The following is a 20,095-nucleotide window of genomic DNA, read 5'->3' on the forward strand; positions in this document are numbered from 1 at the left end:
CACCACAGAAAGTGAACTACATGACTGCTAAAGATAGTACTTCAAGAGTGAAAACGTTTTCTAATTTTCATGATCACAAGTCAAAAAAAAGATTTCTCTCAAATTTTGACCAGATGTAGTATACATGTATGACGTCTCCAAATGCACTGTCAATATAGTTTTTGGTCATGGGCATTTTCCTGTTTGAGACAAAGCAGATTTAAGAATTCCTGCTGCGACCGCCATTTTTTTACACCGTTTAAAATAATTAAGTTATGCTTACTTTACTGTCAAACTTTCCTAAAAGAGGCAATCCAGGTCAGCTCAAGACCTCCTAAAAGCTACTCTACATGTATATCATCAAGTCATCCAGTTACGAGACTTTTAAGAAATTAGAATCTTCTTTAATTTTGCACCCAAAATAATTTCAACTTGCATTGATATTTTTTTTAAACTTGACTGAAGGTACATGTATCCTTGATACTGCATCATTTTTAACATGCAATAAAGCTCCAAATCTAACAATATTTGCGCCTTTAACTCTTTAAGTAATAAGCTTTCATGTTTCATGTTTAGCTCTGTTTCGTAAAAGTGCTTAAAGATTTAATTTCTCCAATATTGTTGGGAAGGCTGTTCCATAACATTGGACCATTCACAGCAAAAGCTCTTCTTCCATATATCTTAAGGTAATACCACAGGACAACGAGAAGTCTTTTGGAGGAAGAGCGTAAATACCTGGTCGGTTCATATTTAGTGATCATGTCAGATACAGAGAGTGGCACAATGCCAGGGAATGCCATAAAACTAGTACTAGGATCTTAAATTCTACTCTAACAGCAACAGGCAACCAGTGGAGTTCTTTTTAAGTCTCGGAGTAATATGTTCAGTCTTCTGACTTAATGACAATAAACGGGCAGCAGAGTTCTGTGCATATTGAAGTTTCTGAACAAGGTTTTGTGGTAAACAGGAGAGTAGCAAATTACAATAATCAAGTCTAGGAGTCACAAACGCATGTATAAGTACAAACAATGTAAGATAGAAATCTCCTTATCTAACTCTCCTTAGCTAAATGTCGAAGTTAATAAAAGGCAGTCTAGCAGACTGTTTTTTCTCTTTTTTCGCTCTATACAACATCCAAACTGTGTGATACACTGATTATAATTATGATTGTTTCTGGGTCATGTTTACTAGGTGTTTTCACAACAAATATTCTTCTTTGGGAAAGTGTTGGTAGCCTGTCGGTTAGCTGTTGGTGGCCTGTTGGTAACCTATCGGAATCTGTCAACTGACAGTCGACCGACAGTTGGCTGACAGGTTTTTCAGGGAGCTCTTCTCCACAATTACAGGATATGGTTATGAAGTCAGCAAATCTACTTGCAAAAAATTAGCTTTGATCTTCAGGTCAAGGACAAATTGCAATTACGTCTTCTTGGAGATGATGACAGCTCCAACAAGTAGTGGTTGTAGCTGGCCTTCTAAAAGCTTCTTTCCACTAAATATTTCATGCCAGCACCTAACCTACAGTATGCCATGCAGTTGTTAATTGATGGTAATCAGCAGCTAGGAAAAACTTTTACTTACAAAAGACATCAGTCTTTAAATATCGTTGTAACAGCACCCTACGTTCTTGTTCTCAGAAACTGACCTGCATCTCTTGAGGTCTTCATTGTACACTCCCACTCATTTAGTTTGTCCTTAATTCTGTCATCATCATCTTTCCACCGCTTCAGAAGTTCTTTGAAATGTTCCTCATCCAATGGCCCCATTTCATGTTTCTCTAGTTCATGAATGGCATCTTCATATTCAGCTCCACCCAATCTTAGTAGTGTTTTCTGGATCTGATCTTTGTAATTACAGAACACTGCATCACTAACAGAGGCCTCTTTGGCAGAGGCTGATACTGAATCCACAAAATACTTCAAACGTACAATGTCAGACTCACAGCTGGTGTCAAGTGAATGAGGAAGTAGATCCCAGCCAGAGGATGGAGGACTAAGGTTACAGATCGTCCTCAGAAGCACAATCAATAGAGAAGGGTCAAAGCCTGTGGATGATACTGAAGAGGGTTTAACTGGATACAACTGACTCCACTGCACTGGATTGAGGATTCCTTCTTTTCGAAAAGACTGAAGCTTAGAGTGCGCTGGCTCATTTTTCAAGGCACTGCAAAGGTCTTGAGGCTGAATTGTTCTGTCAAACACATCCCTCAACACTTGTGACCCCAGCTTGACCAGAAGGCAACATAGCAGGGTGTACTTGGTTTTTCCATCAACTTCACCTGAAAAAGTGTCAGAAAAGATCTCTCAGGCATCATTCCGGTTACTAAGGGCCATCATCATAAAAATCTCATTTAAGGTGAGTTTGCTTCAGTTTTCACAATATTTGCTACTTTCAAGGGCGCAGTTGGAATTGACTGAAGCATAATCGATCCTCCACATGCAAGAAAATACCACGCTATTCACAATATCCATATTCTCATATCTATTCTTAGACTAATATCCATCAATTTGCCATGGACCACAACATGAGACTAAACCCCTCTAAATGTAAGGAAATGTTGATAAATTTCATGCATTATTAGAACTTTTCTTTAAGTAATAGAGCATGTGTTAACTTATAAGATCTTACCATGTTGACTGTGACCTTAAATGGAATACCGTACACATGTGGAATTCATTTGTAAGAAAGCAAGTAAGAAGCTTTATTCGTTGCGGGTGTTAAAGAGAGCTGGCGTGGATGAAATGTCTATTTTGAAAGTCTATTTGAAGACTATAAGACCTGTGTTAGAATATGCCATTCCAGTATGGCAGGCAATCCCTGGCTACCTTTCAGATAAAATAGAATCTCTTCAAAAAGGGTTTTGCGCATAGTATTTCCTTACATAAATAGTTATAAAGGCGCGCTTTTAGCAGCAGGTTTACACACTCTCGAACATAGGAAGGGTTAGCTTTGTGATAAACATATGAAGAGAATAACCCCCGTACCAGCCACCCTCTAAATGCGCTTCTGCCCCGCATCAGTAATACATGTCCATATTCCCTGAAAGCAGAGAAAAGAGACATCCACTTCTTTAGGGACAAGGGGAACTGTAATCTAAAAAGAACAGAGGAGTTTTTCATGTTTAGATATTTCCTCTAAATAAGAGCATTGATTTATGTATGTAGATAGTAATATTACTATAGTATGTAAATTGTAGTATTTATTCTTATGCTTGTAAGTAACTCGTTAATTTAGTTTATAGTCAACTACAAGAGAGTTTTAATAAACGATTATTACGAGTATTTGCGTGTTAGATGGCCCACTGTTTCTTCGCCGTTTTGCACTTTGATAGCAAATTTGTTGAACAAATAGTCTTGTGTCAACTACCGGTACTGACAAACAAAATAATAAAGACCCTTTTACACTGGGCAATGTTTCATGCAGGTTATCGCTTTGTGTAAACTCTTAAAACATCACGCTGCTTCTGTGTCCAGTTTTCCACTTTCACGTCCGATCTAAATGCCTGGTTATTAAGCTTCGAATGTTAATTCACATTCTTGTTGTTGTAATGCAAAAATCTATGTAAAAACTGTGTTGAATGAAGAAATTCCTGTCACCAAATACCAGAAAAAGATCAATCATATGTCAAAGTTGGTAGAAACAATGTTGATCATTATGTTCAAGTGCTAAAATTGCAAGTATTTTCCATTTCAATGTTAATAGTGAGTTTATGTTCAATGAACAGAGGATGATGAAGAAGGCTTCTCAAGCCTTGACTTTGGATTTCTTTTAGAACACTTTTTTCCAAAATTAGAGCTGCTAAATTCAGGGTGTGGCTTATTGGTGGGTGCGGCTTATCTGCAGGTTTTTACCGTACTCCAATCGTATCTTCACATGTTCTCAACAGGTGTGAATGCAAGAGTGACTCAACACAAACATGTAACAACAAAATTTAATGGTGATGTCAACAGACAGCCTAAATTTTACCACCAATGGACAGTACAGGAAAGAGCTTTGGTTTACTAACTTAGAACAAAGACCACTAAACCAATTCCAACAACTTCCTGCTGTCCCTACGACAGACTTATCAACAACAGCAGCTGCAACAGACAATTTTTTTCAAGTTGGGTGGTCATTAAGAAGTCATACCAGACGAGGCCCTTTGGCTCACAGGTCCTCACACGTTCGTACGACGAAACAGACCTGTCCTTGTGTCATATGTAGCTCTAACAGTGCACGATATTGTTTTGGTATTGTCTATCATTGTAGTGCCATGGTAGAAGTCTTGGGTAAATAGTCTGAGAAGACATGTGGTTACTAGCAAAGTACTGAACCCAGAAAGATTGAAGAAAATAAATGGGAAGTGAGAAACATTGGCTTCTGGGCTGACATGTTGATAAACTTCTTTTCACCACAAGTTTAAGCGTGCCCTCTGAGCATCTGACAGCTTTGTAATACCGAAAGTTCACTGAAGTTAAGCCCTGTTGGGCGGGGTTAGTGTTTGGATGGGAGACCAAAATGATATACCCCTCACAAAAAAGAAGCATCGGACCGAAAATACTATTAACGCTAACAAATGCGAACTCAGCAAGGTACAGATTTTGTTAGCTTGCTTTATGCAAAAACAAATATTGATGCAAAAGTAAATACATATTGATACACAGTTTTTAGAAAGAGCAGAAGGAAGTTTCCAGGACGATCGCTCGAGAATAACATATTTACGACATGAAAACAACATTTATTTTGAACCGTGAATATGGAATATAAACAGTTACGATCAGCGACAAACATTTTGGGGGATTTTTGCAACGTTCAATTTTGTTATTGTACGTTTTGGCTGCACAAATAAATCGCAAAATCGAAAGTGACATCGCTGGAATTCAGCGGGCGCCGTGATTAAGTTACCGCGGCATGTTTACTCGCCAAACAGTGAAGTATCTGTGTCAAATGATGGCAAGATACCGGGTTTTTGAAAGTTTCTTTTTCTGTCAAGTGTTATAAAGTTTGACAATGAAATGAGCGAAGTCAAAACAAAGATCACAATCGCCCAAGTCTTGTTTATGCAAAGTCAAAATTTACTCTCCAAGACGCGTACGACGTTATTTATTCGAACCAGGTAATTCCATCACTTTGGAAATAGCAGCTACTTTATCATTCAACTGCGTCACAATTTTTCACTGATTTTGGGGCTCATTTTGTTGAAACTCAAGCACGCTTCCAACAGGCCTGTGAACCCTTCCTGCTTACAGAGCAATACTAAAAAACTTCTCCCATATCACACTTCAACCTTAAGCTCGAAAATTCAATACACAACATGATATTATAATTCACAAAGGCAGAAAATACCACAGAATCCTTTTCCAGTGAAATATTGAAACAAACAACATATTTGCTCTTAGAGGCGAAAACCTCTTCCTATTTCATTGCGTGCGTGAAGACAACAAACTCAATCGTGTCAAATTACCATGTACTTCAGGTAAATACAGCTCACTTTGATTTCGTCTCGACGGCCGATAGATTGTTGTCGAAGTCCAGTACTCGTCGCTTTTGAGATTCCTGCCTAGTTTATCCAACTGACTTTCCATTATTGAGCTCCATAAGGGTATATTTTGTTTAAGGATCCACCAAAACGCCATTCGCGTTACATGACTTTCGACGCCATTGCAGGCTAAGTTAATGATTCTACTGTGTCCACCAGAGAAATCTACGCAGTTCCACTACCCTCTCGATCCTAAGAAAATACGCGCAGAAGGCTCTATGCACAAAGACACCACTTACCAGGGGAGTGAGAGGCAAGACGTTTACCGACACGAAAAAAATACTAAAAAGAAAATGGAAATCTACCTATTTTTCGACTGCGTTTGCTATAGGGCAACCCAGTAATAACTGACTGACCAAGCTATTTTGCTAACAATACGCGACATTAGACTAAGATGGATCAAAATGCACCAATCACTATTTTACAGTCTTCGTGGCCAGTGACATAAAGGCTCGACTGACAATCAACCAATAACATCATGACTTTGCTAACCAATCACTGCATCAATGACTAGAGTATTAATACCATCTACTGATGCTACAGAAATCACTTGACTCTGAAGAAGATTAATCTGCTCAGATACATGTGATTTGTCCAAACATCAGTCAATGTCACCCTAAAGAGTCCTTTTCAGGAATACAAGTTGTACACTCACCCAGACAATAATAATTATTGTCCTTCACCTCGAGTGTGTAAATGCTATACAGATCTGCCGTTCATGTTGTATATATTACATCGACTTTCATCACAGAAAGTCAACCACATGACTGCTAAAGAGAGTACTTCAAGAGTGCAAACATTTTCTAATTTTCACGGTCACAACTCAAAAATCAATTTCTCTCAAATTTTGTCCAGACGTAGTGTATGATGTTTCCCAATGCACTGTCAATATGGTTTTTGGCCATGGGCATTTTCCTTTAGGAGAAAAAGCAGATTTAAGAATTCCTGCTGCAACTGCCATTTTTTACACCGTTCAAAAATAATTAAGTTACACTTACTTTACTGTCAAACTTTCCTAAAAGAGGCAATTCAGATCACAGGGATGTACAATCTTGGACAAAAAGGGTTGAGAATAAAAAACAGGGGTTATTTTGCGCACTACGTCCTCAATATCCCACATTATTAGCGATCCCCCTCCCCCCTACAACCAATGTTGATAAGCCCAGGTTCGACATGCTTTGTTTCATCTAGCAACATTGATCAGGGAGGGTGGGGGCAAAAAGAGAGCTTATTTTTCATACTCGTGATCGGAGTTTAGTCCAAAAGCAGAGTTTTCTCAACAATTTTGTCCAAGATTGTATTTGGTATAAACTATCAAATATCTGTCTATATGAGAGTGTGAACACTGTCATATGTTTATAGTATGTAAAACTCGTCTTCTCATAGCTGATACACAGTAAGTTGTCGTGGATTACTTGTCGAGCAATAATATTGCGTGAAACAAACGTTGTTACAGCAGTGCATTATTAGCCATGTACGTGAATTGTTTACAAAAGATAGGGTTCTGTTTACTTTACTTTACTGCACTGCGAATTGCTGTTCTTTTACATCGTGGAATTCATACATAAGTACAATTAAGAAGTAAGAGACCCACTGAGTCCTACAACGAGGACAATATTAACCCTTTCAGGCCCGATAGTGCCAAATGGCACTTATAGATTTTACTCTGTCTAACGCCAGACGATTTTACTCATCAATGGGGAACCCCTCGGGCCTGAAAGGGTTAAGGAGTTATATCAAAACCAGTCGGCCTTGCCCTAGCTGTTTTTGCCCACTTTGGTTTACACTGATCAATATGTATATACAGATATGAAATTATCGCAGATATATTTCTGTAAGATTACACACAATAAGGAAATTGCACGGTTAACAACGGTTAATTTTGTGTGTTCTTAAACTGACATAGATTTACGGTGAAGGAATGAGAAATTTTGGTTGGTTAACGTGATTTGAACAGATTTGAAATATTTTTCATGAGCAGTCTGTTTTTAGCCAGCCGGTGTGTTAACCGTTGAAATGCGTCACTTTTTGTAAGAAATGTAGAAATCTCATTGATTTTGTGCATAGTTTGTACTCATTAGCAACGCCTTGAGAAAACAGTAGGGGAAGTAAATATAATGCCTTGCAGTTATACTTAAAATTCGTGACAATTCGTATTCGAAGATGCACGGTTTACAAACAGGAAACGGGTTTCTGGTAACCGGAAGTAATTTGCTCTATTACTATTTTGCTCCTGTTATACCACATTCTTGTTTGCTTTCCCAAAACGTTTAGGGAACTGTTCTCTGACATATTTTTCAAAGAAGGGTCCATATAGTTTATCGTATGGGTCACATCTGATCACACCTTTGCTGTGGCTTTTACCAACGAAGAGCGTGACAACTTCCCTTTTAAGGCCTTGGACACCTTTCTTGATCCTAAAGATTGTTACTAATGAAACTCCTACTTCCTCAGCAACATCTTTAGCTTTGTCGTTATGATCTTGCACCTGTAATAAAATATACGCTCCTAAAGCGTCGTCAACATGACTATTATGTACCATTTCCATTTGTTTTAATAATCAACGTCATCATGATGTTCGTTATTAGGGTTAATTAACTCTAATTGTCAATCGAATACCATGACGACATGCCTACGAGGATATATTTTCTTTTTTGTACTTACAGAACTCATACATACACATTTTGTGTTCTTGGGCAAAATGATCCCCAGACAATCTTGGACAAAAAGGGTTGAGAATATTAAAAACAGGGGTTATTTTGCGCACTACGTCCTCAATATCCCACATTATTAGCGATCCCCCTCCCCCCTACAACCAATGTTGATAAGCCCAGGTTCGACATGCTTTGTTTCGTCTAGCAACATTGATCAGGGAGGGTGGGGGCAAAAAGAGAGCTTATTTTTCATACTCGTGATCGGAGTTTAGTCCAAAAGCAGAGTTTTCTCAACAATTTTGTCCAAGATTGTACCTAAAATTTTGTGAAGACGATAATATTCATTTAACAGGCAGAAGGCCCAGTTGGACACGCCTCTGGCGTGTCCCTTCTAGCGGGGTCCACGGGCATGCTTCCCTTAAAAATTTTGAAAATAAGACTCTCATAAATGCGTTTTCCTCAATTTTAGGACTGAGGTAAATTCAAGGCCATTCGTGATGTTTTCAGAAAATTTGTTGTTGTCTTTTTAATCAAAAATGTCACTTTGTTTGAAAGACGTGCTCTCGGTGTCTCGTGCCGATTCTGTCTTAGCGATAGTGCTTTCTTTGAATTTTCACTCAGTCCGCCAGAGTTTGATGAAGTAGCTTTGGCAGAGTTGAAGTATTTGTTTATACTGAGTACCTCAGAATCACTTTTCCTCCTTTTTTTGCCAACATTTCAGCTCATACAACACGGTTGAAATACACGCACTGCGGATTTACATTATTTTATGTACACAAAGTAGAAATACCGCAAGCCAATGAGCTTTTTACCAAACACACGAGATCCTGGATCACCTTTTATATACCCTTGTAATGAATCAACCTTTCGGACAGTTCTACACCCAGTGTCCGTCAGTACATTTTGAGTGTGTGGTACATTTCTTTTTTACAAATTATAACACAGATAACGAATCCCAAAAACTCAAATTACTTGACCATCCAGAAATTTCTTTGCAATAGGCGGCGATTTTTTTCCGGCTGTCGGCTTCTATCTACATCCCTGGATCAGCTCAAGACCTCCTAAAAGCTACTCTATATCATCAAGACATCCAGTTACGTGACTTTTAAGAAATTAGAATCTTGTTTCATTTTGCACCCAAAATAATTTCAACTTGCATTAATATTTTTGTTTTAACTCGACTAAAGGTACATTGTACATGTATCCTTGATACTGCATCATTTTTAACACGCAATAAAGCTCCAAATCTAACAATATTTGCGCCTATAACTCTTTCCGTAATAAGCTTTCAAATGATATAAATATTTATTTGGGTAAATATATATGCAATGCATGACAATTCACCAAATTCGTGTATTTCTTACCCTAAGCTTGGACATCAAACTTCCTAATTTGCACTTTCATCAAGTTTGAAAAACAAAGGACTCTTGGGTTTTTTACTGGGTTGCCAGTATGGCAATCCCAGTCGGAAAGTGGGTGGGATTTGTTTATTTAATTTTTTTTTCCGTGTTGGTAAAAGTCTTGTCTGTCACTCCCCTGGTAAGTGGTGTCTTTGTGCATAGAGCCTTCTGCACGTATTTTCTTAGGATCGAGAGGGTAGTGGAAATGCGTAGATTTCTCTGGTGGACACAGTAGAATCATTAACTTAGCCTGCAATGGCGTCGAAAGTCCTGTAAAACGCGAATGGCGTTTTAGTGGATCCTTAAACAAAATATACCCTTATGGAGCTCAATAATGGAAAGTCAGTTGGATATACTAGGCAGGCGGTGAAAAACCAACACCTAGAATCTCAAAAGCGAGGAGTAATGGACTTCGACAACAATCTATCGCCCGTCGAGCCCAAATGAAAGTGAGCTGTATTTCTAAAATAATATTTTACCAAGTGTGCTGTTATGTAGAACACTGAAACCAAATGGAAAATTCTCTGGTAACTTATGGGTTCAACAAAGACAGAGAACGAATCGAACACCTTACGTGGATCTGTGATCAACTCTGCACAGTCTTCGGGTAAAAAAAATAATTGGAAATGTGACAGCCAAGAATTATTTGAAAGAAAGCTTGTTGTGTATTTTGTGCTTCATTATTCAAGGAAAAGGTTCTTCATGTAAATGGTTTGATCCTGAAATTTAGTTTGTTGCAATATTGCCCATATTTCTCAAGATTGAGTTGCTTCTCTTCACGCACGTAATGAAATAGAAGGGGCTTTTGCCTCTAATAGCAAATATGTCATTGTTTCAAAAAATTGTTCGCTGGAAAAGGTGGCCTTTATGAGTTCATCATGTTTTATGATATGCGAGCTTACAGTAACTGGATAGTTTTTATGGCAATAGTAAAGCATTTTCTTGTCAAAATGAGGTTAGCGTCTTTCTGGTGTGTTAACTATAATTAAATCGTGAGTTTGTATTTGCCGTCTGCCGCGTAACCTTTATTTCCACTCTCAAAATTACCTCCAGAACCTACTTTTTGCGTAGAATAAGCTTTTAGAATGATATTCTTGTTTTGCATAAAGGAAGCTAACAAAATCTGTACCTTGCTGAGTTCCCATTTGTTAGCGTTAATAGTATTTTCGGTCCGACGCTTCTGTTTTATGAGGGGTATATTGCTCTGGTCTCCCATCCAGATACTAACCCTGCCGGGCTTAACTTCAGTGAACTTTGGTATTACAAAGCTGTCAGATGCTCAGAGGGCACGCTTAAACTTGTGGTGAAAAGAAGTTGTGAGGGACTTGAAAATTATCAACATGTCAGCCCAGAAGCCAATGTTTCTCGCTTCTCTTTTATTTGTTATTCTTCAGAGACTGGAATGCTGTAGTTCAATACCACACAATTCAGTGCCTTCTGTAACACATACCACAGGCAACCCAGTGTTTGCTTCACGGAAGCATCTCGTTAAATAGAAACTATGTGCCATTATTGTTATCAAGATATACTGTTGTTATGTACCAGAAACTAGAAAAAAAATTACCAGAATGATGATGTTCCTTTTTCTTCCCCTGCAATATTTCCAAACCAACACCTCTGACAACTTTCCATGCTGGTTGCTTCTTACCATGCTCTGGCTTTTTTGACATCTTTCCTCACTATGTACAAGAAGATAAAAATTGATAAGAAGTGGATCAGTGTTTCATTCTTGGATGTGTAAAAAAAATAAATCATTAACCCTTTGACTCCCAGGCCGGCCTGAACCAGCCGTACTTAGTATTTTACTCTGTCTAACGCCAGATGATTTTACTCATCAATAGGGAACCCCTGGGAGTCAATGGGTTGATAGGATCACCACCTTCAATCAGCCACCTGCTTACCTTGAGCTCAAGTAGAGATACTGTGTGATTTTAAAATTATCTTCTTAAAGAAGAGCAACGTTGTTGTTGTTGCTACTGCTGGGGTGGGAGGGGAGGTAGGAACCAGGCAAGTGCTCAGGCTAGAAGTACCACTGGCAACAAGTTCAGTGTCTGCACATGCACCCTTCACACCAAGGGACAGAATGGAAAACCTGTCGCACTTATCTCCACTTAAACCTACAAAACAAGGAGAAGGGAACTTCAAGGCAGGATAGAATCAAAAAAGAAGGAAGTAATGTGCAGGCAGGTTAGGAATGGACAAAAAAAAAACCAGATTTCTGGGTAGCTTCCAGGGGGTGAACATACGCAAGGTTTCTAAGTAAAATCAATATCCAGGCCCGTGGCTGGATTTTGATCTCAGCCAGGCCAGTCACCATTTTGAGCTTTGAATTTTACCCAAAGGCTATTTTCTTCAAGTGCAAGTTTGGGATTTCACGGTGTGCCATAATTAACCTTCAAGACTAACCGATTAAACCTCAGAGGGCTGGATATGGGGATAAGATGACGTCAAACACTCGCTTGCTTAAAACTGCAGTGTGTAAACGCAGCTCATTTTTCATGCAAAAACAAGTTTAAAAGTCTGAAAGCATAAAACTCTTGTGCTGCATATTTAGGCAAGTGCACATGCATTGCATTTTTAAACGTCATCTTATCCTGCGAAGTGGACAGGTCTTTTAAAGCCTCTCCAATTCAAATGCACTGCATGGAGGGGAACTTTGAGCACTGATTAGACCAGCAGATGGAAAATTCTGATTTACTAGCTAGGATGCAATATGATACATGTACATCCACCTTGTGATGACCAATACCTCTATACCCTGCCTGCAGGAAAATTATTAAGTTTTCCAGAAGCAGAAGAAAATAAAAAGTGCTAAAACTGACATACGTTCATTTAAAAACTGGCAAATGTTTTTAAACTCCACAGAGAACAAATCAAATAGTACATGTAATATGAAGGAAGAACATGGGCAATGCACATTAACATTAATAACACTTCAAAGAGGAGAAATTCTAATAAAAATTATAATACTGCACATGGGTTTTGGCAATATTCATGGCATATTTCTTCACTCACATGCATTCAAGTAACCTTAAACATAACACCTTTTGAAAACAGGGTCACCACTTGCCCAACTGAATAAAACTGCATGGATGTTTTGTTAATCTGCCCTTCAAACAAGTTATCATTTATGTTGCCTGACATTTACCTTTGTTCTTAAAACAGTACTATAAAATCAATAGAATGGTAAATGTGCCATTAAAAAGGTGAAATGCAGAACATTGCTGCACTTTGTGGTCTAATGACTGTTTCAGCACCCTAGACCACGCTTCTACCACCTTCTAACTTAAGATAAAAGTTCTTACAGTTAATTAGCATTTTGGTTCACACTATATTCAACTCTGTACTTTGTAATTTAAACTGAAGATGACAGAAATTTCTGTCAAAATATGTTTTTAAATTTTAAAAGTGTTGCGTTGTTTCTAAAAATAACGATACATCTATCCAGACCTTTTGATAATTTGAAAAGGTATCAAGAAGACAAGGTAGGGCATTTTAGTTCAATTCGTGTTCTTTATTTTCAACTCCTACAAACATTCACAACCCTTATAATATACGCCATTGTTATATACCTACACTTTCGCTCAACAAAATGAGCACTGTGATTGGTTGATTCTTGGTCATGTGCCCTTGATCAAATTCAAGTGTATCCCGACTGGGCTACAATTTTGCAGTTGTTGCCAGCTCTGGGCGTTTTGCTGCAATTGTTGAAGGAAAATTCTAAATATATGACAAAGTACTTTATGCCTGGTCTGCCTGGAAGCTAGTTAGTTTTGTTTCCCCTCAAGTCCTGATGTTCCCCTCGACTTACCCTGGGTACCAAAGGCATTCTCATAGTCTTACTCTCATACACACTCTCATTTTCAACCACCCAGAAGAGCCTCTGGCACGGCACGGAGAGCCATTCCTTTGATAGCCAGTCACACCAATAATATTACAATCCCACTTCTCCGAAAATATCCAGAATTTTGATGTTTTGCTGAAGGTTCCAAGCACTGTGACTGGGTGATTGCAACCCATGCAGTTTGAAGACAACAAAGATCAAATTTGTCATGTATCAGAAAACATAATTAATACACACGTATGTCCTATCAATTGGGGAAACAGGGTTTTTGCTGTTCTTCCCACTTGGTTTGCGAAAAGTTTTTTTAATCAAGGCTTTGTGTTTATGTGAGAAGAACTCGATGATCAGTCATCTCCTTGCATAACGGTGATAATTCCACTGAAAAGGATAGTGTGAGAGAGCAGTTGACAGCAAATAACTTTTATCTTAATAAAGGCTATGGAATAAATATTATAAACAATCCAAGATGAAGTGCTGAAAACTGTCGAAAAGGTAAAGCAGAGTTGATATGTGCTGAGAATGCATTGAACTAGCAATTCGTCTCAAATATCAATCCTTTGTCCACCACAAGCTAAGCTTGAAGTTGCTACTTGCTGATGAATTCCATACGGTTTTAACTCGTTAAAGAAAATCTTGCATGGAACATTTCCTCTGCCACACTCACAGACTGTAATACAGACTGTAATAGGTATTTAATTTTTCGGTTGTGTTCTGTGAGAGAGGCATTCAGTCGTTGTCCGTCTTGCAAAAACCCTGCATGTTTTGAAGCTTGACCGAAAATGTGAGATTTCGATGTCAAATTCCTATTCCATGATTTTAGAAAGCTGAGCGGAGGTAGTTTGAGAATAACCTCCGAAAGTTGAAAACTTAAATTGCATGAAATATTACAAGGATAGTGTTTATGTAAACAGTCAGCGCGCGGAGAGCTCAAGACTCAACTGTGTACTGAAATTTCGATCAAAGTTCAAACATTTTTATCTTGCACAGGTCTTGGCTATGATCTCCTTTGATAGTTTATTTCACCTAGTTTAAGAAATGCAAAAGCCACAGTATTTTCGTAATATCCAAAGACACAGGCTCTGCATGCCCGTGTTTCCAAGTTTGATTAATCCATTTGCTTTCAAAACGATGTGCTATTTCACGTGACTTTGGATATGATCACGAATGGAAAGCATACCGCGAGAAAACCTCTTGTTTCCAGGGTACCCTCGACTTCATCTCAGGAAACATCAGGATTCTAGGGAAAACTGTTTCCCTCGCAACCATACATTGAGTGTATATTGCATAATTGATCGTTGAAGCTCAAATTACAACATTAGCTTGATTCCTCACTGGAGAACAAGCTCAAGGTAGCAACCATACATTGAGTGTATATTGCATAATTGATCATTGAAGCTCAAATTACAACATTAGCTTGATTCCTCAATGGAGAACAAGCTCAGGGTAGCAAGCAAATGATTACTTTGAATTGAGATTTATCATATTTTCATACAATGTAGCATTATTGATCGTGAACAAATCTGCCAACCCTCCCAGTTTCGCCAGGAGACTCCAGGTTTTCTGTCTTTTCTCATGGTCTCCCGACAAAGACCTGAAATCTCCCGGTTTTTTCTGAGAAAACGTTGTGAAATTAAGCTTTTAAAGGTTTAAAGTTTCCAGGAGTACCAAAACATTCTGAAGCATGTCTCCACTCGTTGCCTGTCACTGGAGCGTTGCATTGAAAGGGCTTTTAAGAAATTTCCAAGCCTCAAGTCATATTTTTTTAAGTGAAAGTTTTGCTGAAGAAAGGTTTCAAAGACTGCATTTTAAAACCTCCTATTTGCAGTTATCCTGCTTTTCCATGGTGCACCTATTCAGTTATTTACAGAATTTAACAAGTTGTTGCAGAGAAGTGAGCCCGCAATTCATGTTTTGCAAGAGGCCTTGTTCCTTCAAGATGCAGAAATTGAAAATCTCAACTTGGATGATGAGGAAATATTCAGACCAAACCAAACCATCTTCCTTGGGGGTGTGACAAAGCCTATAATTGATACTCTTGAATGAAGGAGACATTTCAGTAACTTTGTATCAGAAATTCTATGCTGCTTCCCGCTTCTATTTTCAAAGTTCATTAGATTATAATTATTTGAGGAAACTTCCACTAAATGATGAGTTGATCGGAAGTGCAGTTGGGGTTAATGTCCAGGGCTCAGCCGCTGGAAGCACAGTGGGATAGTGTGCAGTATTTTTATGATAGATACAAAACACCTTTTACTCGAGTTTCAATATTGATACATGTACACTGTATGAAAAGCTTTGCGACTGAAGAGCTTTGCAACTATCAAACGCTCAGTGATTTTGAAACTGGTCAGGGTGCATGACAAGATGCTAAAGTAGTGGATTCAGTGGAGGAAGACGGAACCATGGTGTGCCATTATCATGCTGATGTTTTATGGTGGTACATTGGACCAGCAACCTGAAACCTCTGTTCTGAGGTTCAGAAATCTGTCCAAGGTACCCCAACAGTACTCGTAATTCCACACAGCGATGCTGAAGAGGAACGGCTTTTCGGTATAGTACACAAAAATAAAACTGACAGCCGTTCTTCTTTAAACATTGATGGGACACTGTCAAACATTTTGGCCATCAAGCTAGCCAATTCTGAGACAACCACGCCATGCTACAAATGGAAACCTGACAACAAACTTTTTCCGTCATCGAAAAACGCAACTCCATGTACCATTTATAACAGAGACTATTAAACACAAGTTAAAAGAAACAGGATTTACTGGTAACTTCCAAGTTTTAACTCTACAGTTGTACAGCAGTGCTAATAGTTAACCTTCACCTACGTAGAGAATGGTGTCCGTGGTCCACGAGAAAAAGGATAATCTTGAATGTCTTACCTGAATAAAAACGCCACAAACTGAAATTTTCCCTGAAGATAGCTTTTTTTGTTTCTTGCAATAATATTGAATTGGCAAGTTCCAAACTGAACTATTACTCTTGTAATTCGAAAAAAGGTGAACGTAATTGCGAGCCCTTCGTATTCGAATTTGGTCCTTGGTCCGCGAATCATGTAAACAGCCCAAAAAAATACCTGTGAATCCCTATAATTTCTGTACAAACATGAACATTTATTTATTCTTTATCCTTGATATATCTCAGCTACAGTTGTATTGGATGTCGTTGTCAAGAATCTGCTTTTATTTTCAGTTGACCGTCTCCCAACACAAGCTCCATTTCATTTTAAGACCGTTCAGGTATTCCAGTCATACAAAAGAAGGTAACCCATCCATAAACATGTATGAAGAAGAGTTTGAAAATATTCAGTTAAAGGCCAATTTTCACCCTAGACGCAACGCGATTGTTTGTTATCGTTTTGAATCTCGAATAGGATATTCCAATTGGCCAACTATTTTTGTCACACCAGTTCACGCTGTTGAAGACAAGAAACATCGCCATTAGCCTGATTGTCGTGTGGTTTACCGGATGATTTTAACAAGTGAAATCGCTAAAATTACCTTTTATCTTTATGGAGTTGCCTGATTTAGACATTGGAGAATCACTGGGGTGGAATTTTTACAGTTTGCCTATTCAGGGATAGAACAATTCTGAACCTAATGAGCTAGGTGGCATTATTTCAGTGCTGAAATGCATGGCTTACTTATTTAAACTTACTTTTTCTTTGTCAGTTTCGATGTGTTAGGATACCTGGGACGCAGAAGTAAAATGCTCTTGTAAAGATGCTTGTGCTAAAAAGAGTGGCAGGGGTTGCTGTCTTCGTGGAGCGGCGAGCAAACTTCCCCTCTGCAATCGAGGTTTTGCACGGCAGCCATGTTGCATGGCAGGAACAATGAAAATGTTTTGCATTAGAAAGAACATTAGTTCCCATAGGAAAAAGAACCTATTGTTCCTGCCATGCAACATGGCTGCCGTGCAAAACCTCTATTCGTCATGTTGTTCGATACTATTTCGACTTAAATAGCAATATTTTAAAGAAAAAAAACGTTCATGACATACTAGATAAAATTATGAAAATGATAAGTAGAGAACGCATTCAAATCAGACCTAAAAGATTTATCGACGAATAGCTTCTGACAAAGAAGATACTAGAAGGTTTGCTGAGATTTTTCGAATTTTTATAATTTCGTGATACACGAAATCATGCGGGCGCGCGTCGTGTCTAAAGTAAAAATGGGCCTTTACCATTTACTGAATGTTTTCTTTATCTGCTTTGCGAGAATTAAGTTCTCTGGGGTCATACGTAGTAAAAGTCACGGACCAAGGGTTTATGGTCACCTTGCCACCAGGAAGACTCGCCACCAGTAAACTCGCCACCAAGGGTCATCTCGCCACCACCAAATCGCCACCAAGGCATCACCATCTCGTATTGCTTTGGTGACTCTAGTCAGAGCTATTATAGCACTCACCGGCATAGTAATAGTGTGGCATGGTTTCTATAGGTTAGCTTACAAATATTTGTCAGGATTAGCTTCGGTAGTGTAGAGGTTAAGTACAATTCCTCGCAAATCATTGAACCGAGTTCGACATCATTCAACATCGAATTTAATAATTTTTTTTTTCTAGTCCTAGATTAAGTATTTTTTCCGCAATTTGACAGTGAAATTTTCTCGTCCAATGGCATCGCTTGTTTACGAAAGGGAAAATTGCATCACCGAAGAGCGTTTGAATGTTGGAATCACTAAGGGGGAACGAAGCTTTTACAGTGCAGAGTTTCGAAAAGTTTTGAAAACTGGGAAATGCGCCAACTGATCGATCGAAATAAAAATTTCGCCTTGGAAAATATCATATTAGGCTTGGATTATGAAAACTATTAACGGATCAAGGCAAGTCTTCCCCTTATAAAAATCAACACAGCTTCCACTAAATGATGTCCTTGTGATGATTTATTACAAATTTCAAATAAGTAACAATATTTACAAACTACTTGAGGCAACGCACTTTAAAAAACTGAAATCGCTACAATAATTATATGTAGTCAAAAAGCGATGAAACCAATTTCAAATAAATAATAATATTAACAAAATGATTAAAGGATTGAAGGTTTGTAAAAATTCAGGTATCTAGGATCTGGGACCGTTCATGTATGAACACAACTTAAGTAGGCGGAGAGCAGAAATTTTATTGTTACTAAATTCGTCCCAGTGGGTAAAAAGCCGAGCCTGTAGAAGACGATATTTGCGCCTCTGTATACGTGACAGTTTACCCTCAGATATGAACCGGATTTGTATTGTGACCAGCCTGGCCTCTTGGTGAAGAAGGTCAACCAGAAGGTAAAATGGAACTTGGGTTCTTCCGTTAGCGCATCCTATTGGTGGTTCGGATAATGTTCTCTGGCTTGGATAAGGCTGGGCAAGGATTGTCATCTATGCGATTCTCAAGTAATACCTAAAATTCGTGAGAAAAGAAAAGGAATTTTCTTAAAGGGGCTAGGTCACCCAATTTTAGGCAATTTCAGCATTGATCGAATGGTCATAGAATTAACTAAAATATCAAAATAACTGTTCAAATTTGTAAAACATCCGCCCATCTTTTTTCACATTTATATCAGTCTATATCAAAATGTCTTTTGCAAAGCTGGAAAATCATTCTCAGTTGTTATGTGGCCGTGATTTTGCAAATGAAAGACTCTTGCTGTGCCAATTTGACGTTTAGAGCTCATAATTAACAAAATTAAACAAAATTACTCAAAATAGCGTGACCCTGCCCCTTTAACCTACATGAAACACTTATACAAATCTAGAAAACGTACTAAGAACCTTCCTCAGGCTGCGAGTTGATTGAAAACGTTTCTATTTTGCCCAAAGTTAGACATTCTTATAAAACAAAGAGTGTAGTTACCTCATTGACAAAAGCAGAAGTTGGTCTGAAGATCTCCTCTCGCGCGATCTGCTTCACACGAGCTGTAATTGCTGCCGCGGTTAAGGCGCCAATGGCACCGGGATGGCTGTGTTGATGTTGTCCTGCCGAAAACTTGCCATCTCGCTGGATAACTGATGCTTTACATCTGAAGTCTTTGCGGCGTAAGGTACACTGCCAGTCAATGGTTCCGTTTGGGCGTCTCTTGCGGATATTGTAGCTGTAGCCAGTATTGGTGACGAGCTTTACTTTTCCCCGGATAGTTCCCTCCTGAACAAGTTGGTAGGTTATTTCAGTGAACCCCAGCACTTGCTCGGCGTCTGATCTGACTCGAGTGTCCTCTAACGAGCTTTCTTGTGGTGGTGTCCAGGACGGGGGAGGATTTTCATCATCCGGATCAAACATACTCTCGTCTACGATGAAAAACACCAAAAATTAGCCCTGTAATAACAAAGCAATATGGTAATTTCTTGAGGTAATTCCCTTGAAAATGACGTACCATCCAGATTTTTTACAGCAAAAGATGCAATTGTTATGATAATCAAAGACAATTACTTGTCAGTTTCTAGATTCCAGACGTTTTTTTTCACCCCCTATTTTGTTTATCTGATTGACTTTCCATTATTGAGCTCCATAAGGGTATATTTTGTTTAAAGATACACTAAAACGCTATTCGCGCTATAATGAACTTTCGACGCCATTGCAGGTGAAGTTGAATATTCTACTGTGACAACTGGATAAAATCTACGCATTAAAAAGTACCCCCTTAAATTGACCAAAACATACGCACAGAATACTCTACACACCATGACACTACTTAGCAGGGGAGGGACAGGAA

At 38.5% G+C, this 20,095-nt stretch overlaps 2 protein-coding genes across 4 annotated transcripts in view; both read right to left on the minus strand.

Moving 5' to 3' along the window:
* LOC138031993 (uncharacterized) overlaps positions 1-20,095 on the minus strand; it is a 49,449-nt gene that overhangs the window by 23,761 nt on the left and 5,593 nt on the right. For 2 of the 3 annotated variants that reach the window (XM_068879583.1, XM_068879580.1), the window contains exons 2-4: positions 11,453-11,668; positions 11,116-11,230; positions 1,625-2,257 (exon numbers count right to left, since the gene is read on the minus strand). In XM_068879583.1, the coding sequence (XP_068735684.1) occupies positions 1,625-2,257; positions 11,116-11,221 (739 nt within the window). In that variant the 5' untranslated portion in view covers positions 11,222-11,230; positions 11,453-11,668. The remainder of the gene's footprint in view (positions 1-1,624; positions 2,258-11,115; positions 11,231-11,452; positions 11,669-20,095) is intronic. The other variant, XM_068879590.1, reaches the window with a different exon arrangement.
* Positions 18,297-20,095, minus strand: part of LOC138038195 (uncharacterized) — a 3,244-nt gene continuing 1,445 nt past the window's right edge. Inside the window, exons 2-3 of the mRNA XM_068884018.1 lie at positions 19,240-19,670; positions 18,297-18,786 (exon numbers count right to left, since the gene is read on the minus strand). Coding sequence (XP_068740119.1) covers positions 18,697-18,786; positions 19,240-19,670 — 521 coding nt within the window. The 3' untranslated portion in view covers positions 18,297-18,696. The remainder of the gene's footprint in view (positions 18,787-19,239; positions 19,671-20,095) is intronic.

This window comes from Montipora capricornis, chromosome 2 (assembly GCF_036669925.1).
Source record: "Montipora capricornis isolate CH-2021 chromosome 2, ASM3666992v2, whole genome shotgun sequence".
NCBI classification, from domain to species: Eukaryota; Metazoa; Cnidaria; class Anthozoa; order Scleractinia; family Acroporidae; genus Montipora; species Montipora capricornis.